Below are 1647 nucleotides of genomic sequence, written 5' to 3' on the forward strand. Positions count from 1 at the left end.
CCAGAAAGCACCCCTAGATCGTTAGCACCGTCTCTAGGGCACTGCATATAACACTATGAAATAAACCACACAAGAACCCACTAGTTGTATATACAAATTTACTTTATAGTTTTTTTCACCATCTTTTATTTAGAAAAAATATAGTAAAAAAGCAGAAATTTGAATTGCACTCTACACAAAAAAAGAAGTCAATTACACTCTCCGCAAAAAGCAAAGAAAAATGAGTTCCTGGTGTGCCTACCTTGCTCTAAAATGAATTACACCATGCTTGAGATCATGGGTTGCAGGCTCTTCAACTAGAAAGAGAAAATTGCAGGTTCTGAACTGCGTGATTATCCTCAGCAACGAGGGTTGTTTTGGGGTTTCAGCCGGCAATTTCGAAAGCCCACAGTAGCAGCCGCTCAAAACGTGCTAACCTTTACGATTAGCATCTCAACCCCCTAGAACCAATATAAACTTTATAACAGTCCCTGTCAGAAGTTCTTACGCACCACGAGGAGTTGTACAGAATAACCTCCTACGACAGGGGTCCGGTTGTCAATCTTCTCGTTTATAAATTCCCCACCAAACCAAGCCTCTGCCCCCGCACCAAGCAGAAAAAAAATCTCTCCTCGCTCTCGTCCGAGTCGCGTGAGGAGAAAGGAGGGAAGCCGGAAAGGTAAGGTCTGCCCGCGAATCCCACCGGGACTCCACCAATTTCCCCCGCGATTTATCCATCCGGGCCGCGGGATCCGCCCGATTCCTCCCCCGATCTGCGCTGATTCGCCGCCCGACTCGTCGGATTCGGTCCTCCGTTTGTGCAGGGGTTCTCGCCGAGGCGGAAGGAGGAGATGGCCGGGAAGGGAGGCAAGGGCCTGCTCGCGGCCAAGACGACGGCCGCCAAGACCGCCGAGAAGGACAAGGGGAAGAAGGCCCCCATCTCCCGCTCGTCCCGCGCGGGACTTCAGGTGAGCTTGCTCTGCTTCGTGTTCCCCCGTACGCGCGCTTAGATTCGGTTCGAATTCGAAGCGTCGCGCGCGCGCTCGCGTGCTGGCCGTGGTATTCGAGGGGTTTCGCGGCGCGTGCGCTCTAGGGCACGCCTCCCGGAAGCTGTAGAGGTGACTGCGTGCTATTCCTGTTGTTACGCTTGGCATGGGTTGATTCTTCGGTGGATTGGCTGCGCGCAGGTTGGGTAGGGTTTTAGAGATTCAAGAAGTTGTACGTCTTGGCAGAATTTTTGTAGATCTGGAGAAGCACTTGCTTTGTGTGGATTTGATTCGTGATATGCATTGAGGTTCTGTAGATTGGTGAGTCCATAGTTGTCCGAAGCGCGGAACGACGGCGCGGCCCCTTTTCCGGGGTGGTTTGCCTGGATCTAGGGTTGGGATTGAGGTGCGGGACGACACGAGTCGACGGCGGGGACGCGGCCCATTCACGCGGAACGATGCCGAGGCCCCTTTTTCGGGGTGGTGCGCCTGGATCTAGGGTTGGGATTGAGGTGCGGGACGACACGAGTCGATGGTGGGGATGCGGCACATTCACGTGGAACGATGCCGCGGCCCCTTTTTTGGGGTGGTTCGCCTGGATCTACGGTTGGGATTGAGGTGTGGGATGACATGAGTCAACGGCGGGGACGCGGTCCATTCACGCGGAACGATGCCGCGGCCC

At 54.2% G+C, this 1647-nt stretch overlaps 1 protein-coding gene across 1 annotated transcript in view; it reads left to right on the forward strand.

Moving 5' to 3' along the window:
• Positions 1-632: 632 nt before the first annotated feature.
• The window catches only part of LOC123113275 (probable histone H2A variant 3), a gene marked incomplete at its 5' end in the record, with an annotated part of 4280 nt that continues 3265 nt past the window's right edge, over positions 633-1647 (forward strand). The window contains 2 exon segments of the mRNA XM_044534475.1: positions 633-658; positions 804-947. Coding sequence (XP_044390410.1) covers positions 831-947 — 117 coding nt within the window.

This window comes from Triticum aestivum, chromosome 5B, assembly GCF_018294505.1.
Source record: "Triticum aestivum cultivar Chinese Spring chromosome 5B, IWGSC CS RefSeq v2.1, whole genome shotgun sequence".
Classification (NCBI taxonomy): Eukaryota; Viridiplantae; Streptophyta; class Magnoliopsida; order Poales; family Poaceae; genus Triticum; species Triticum aestivum.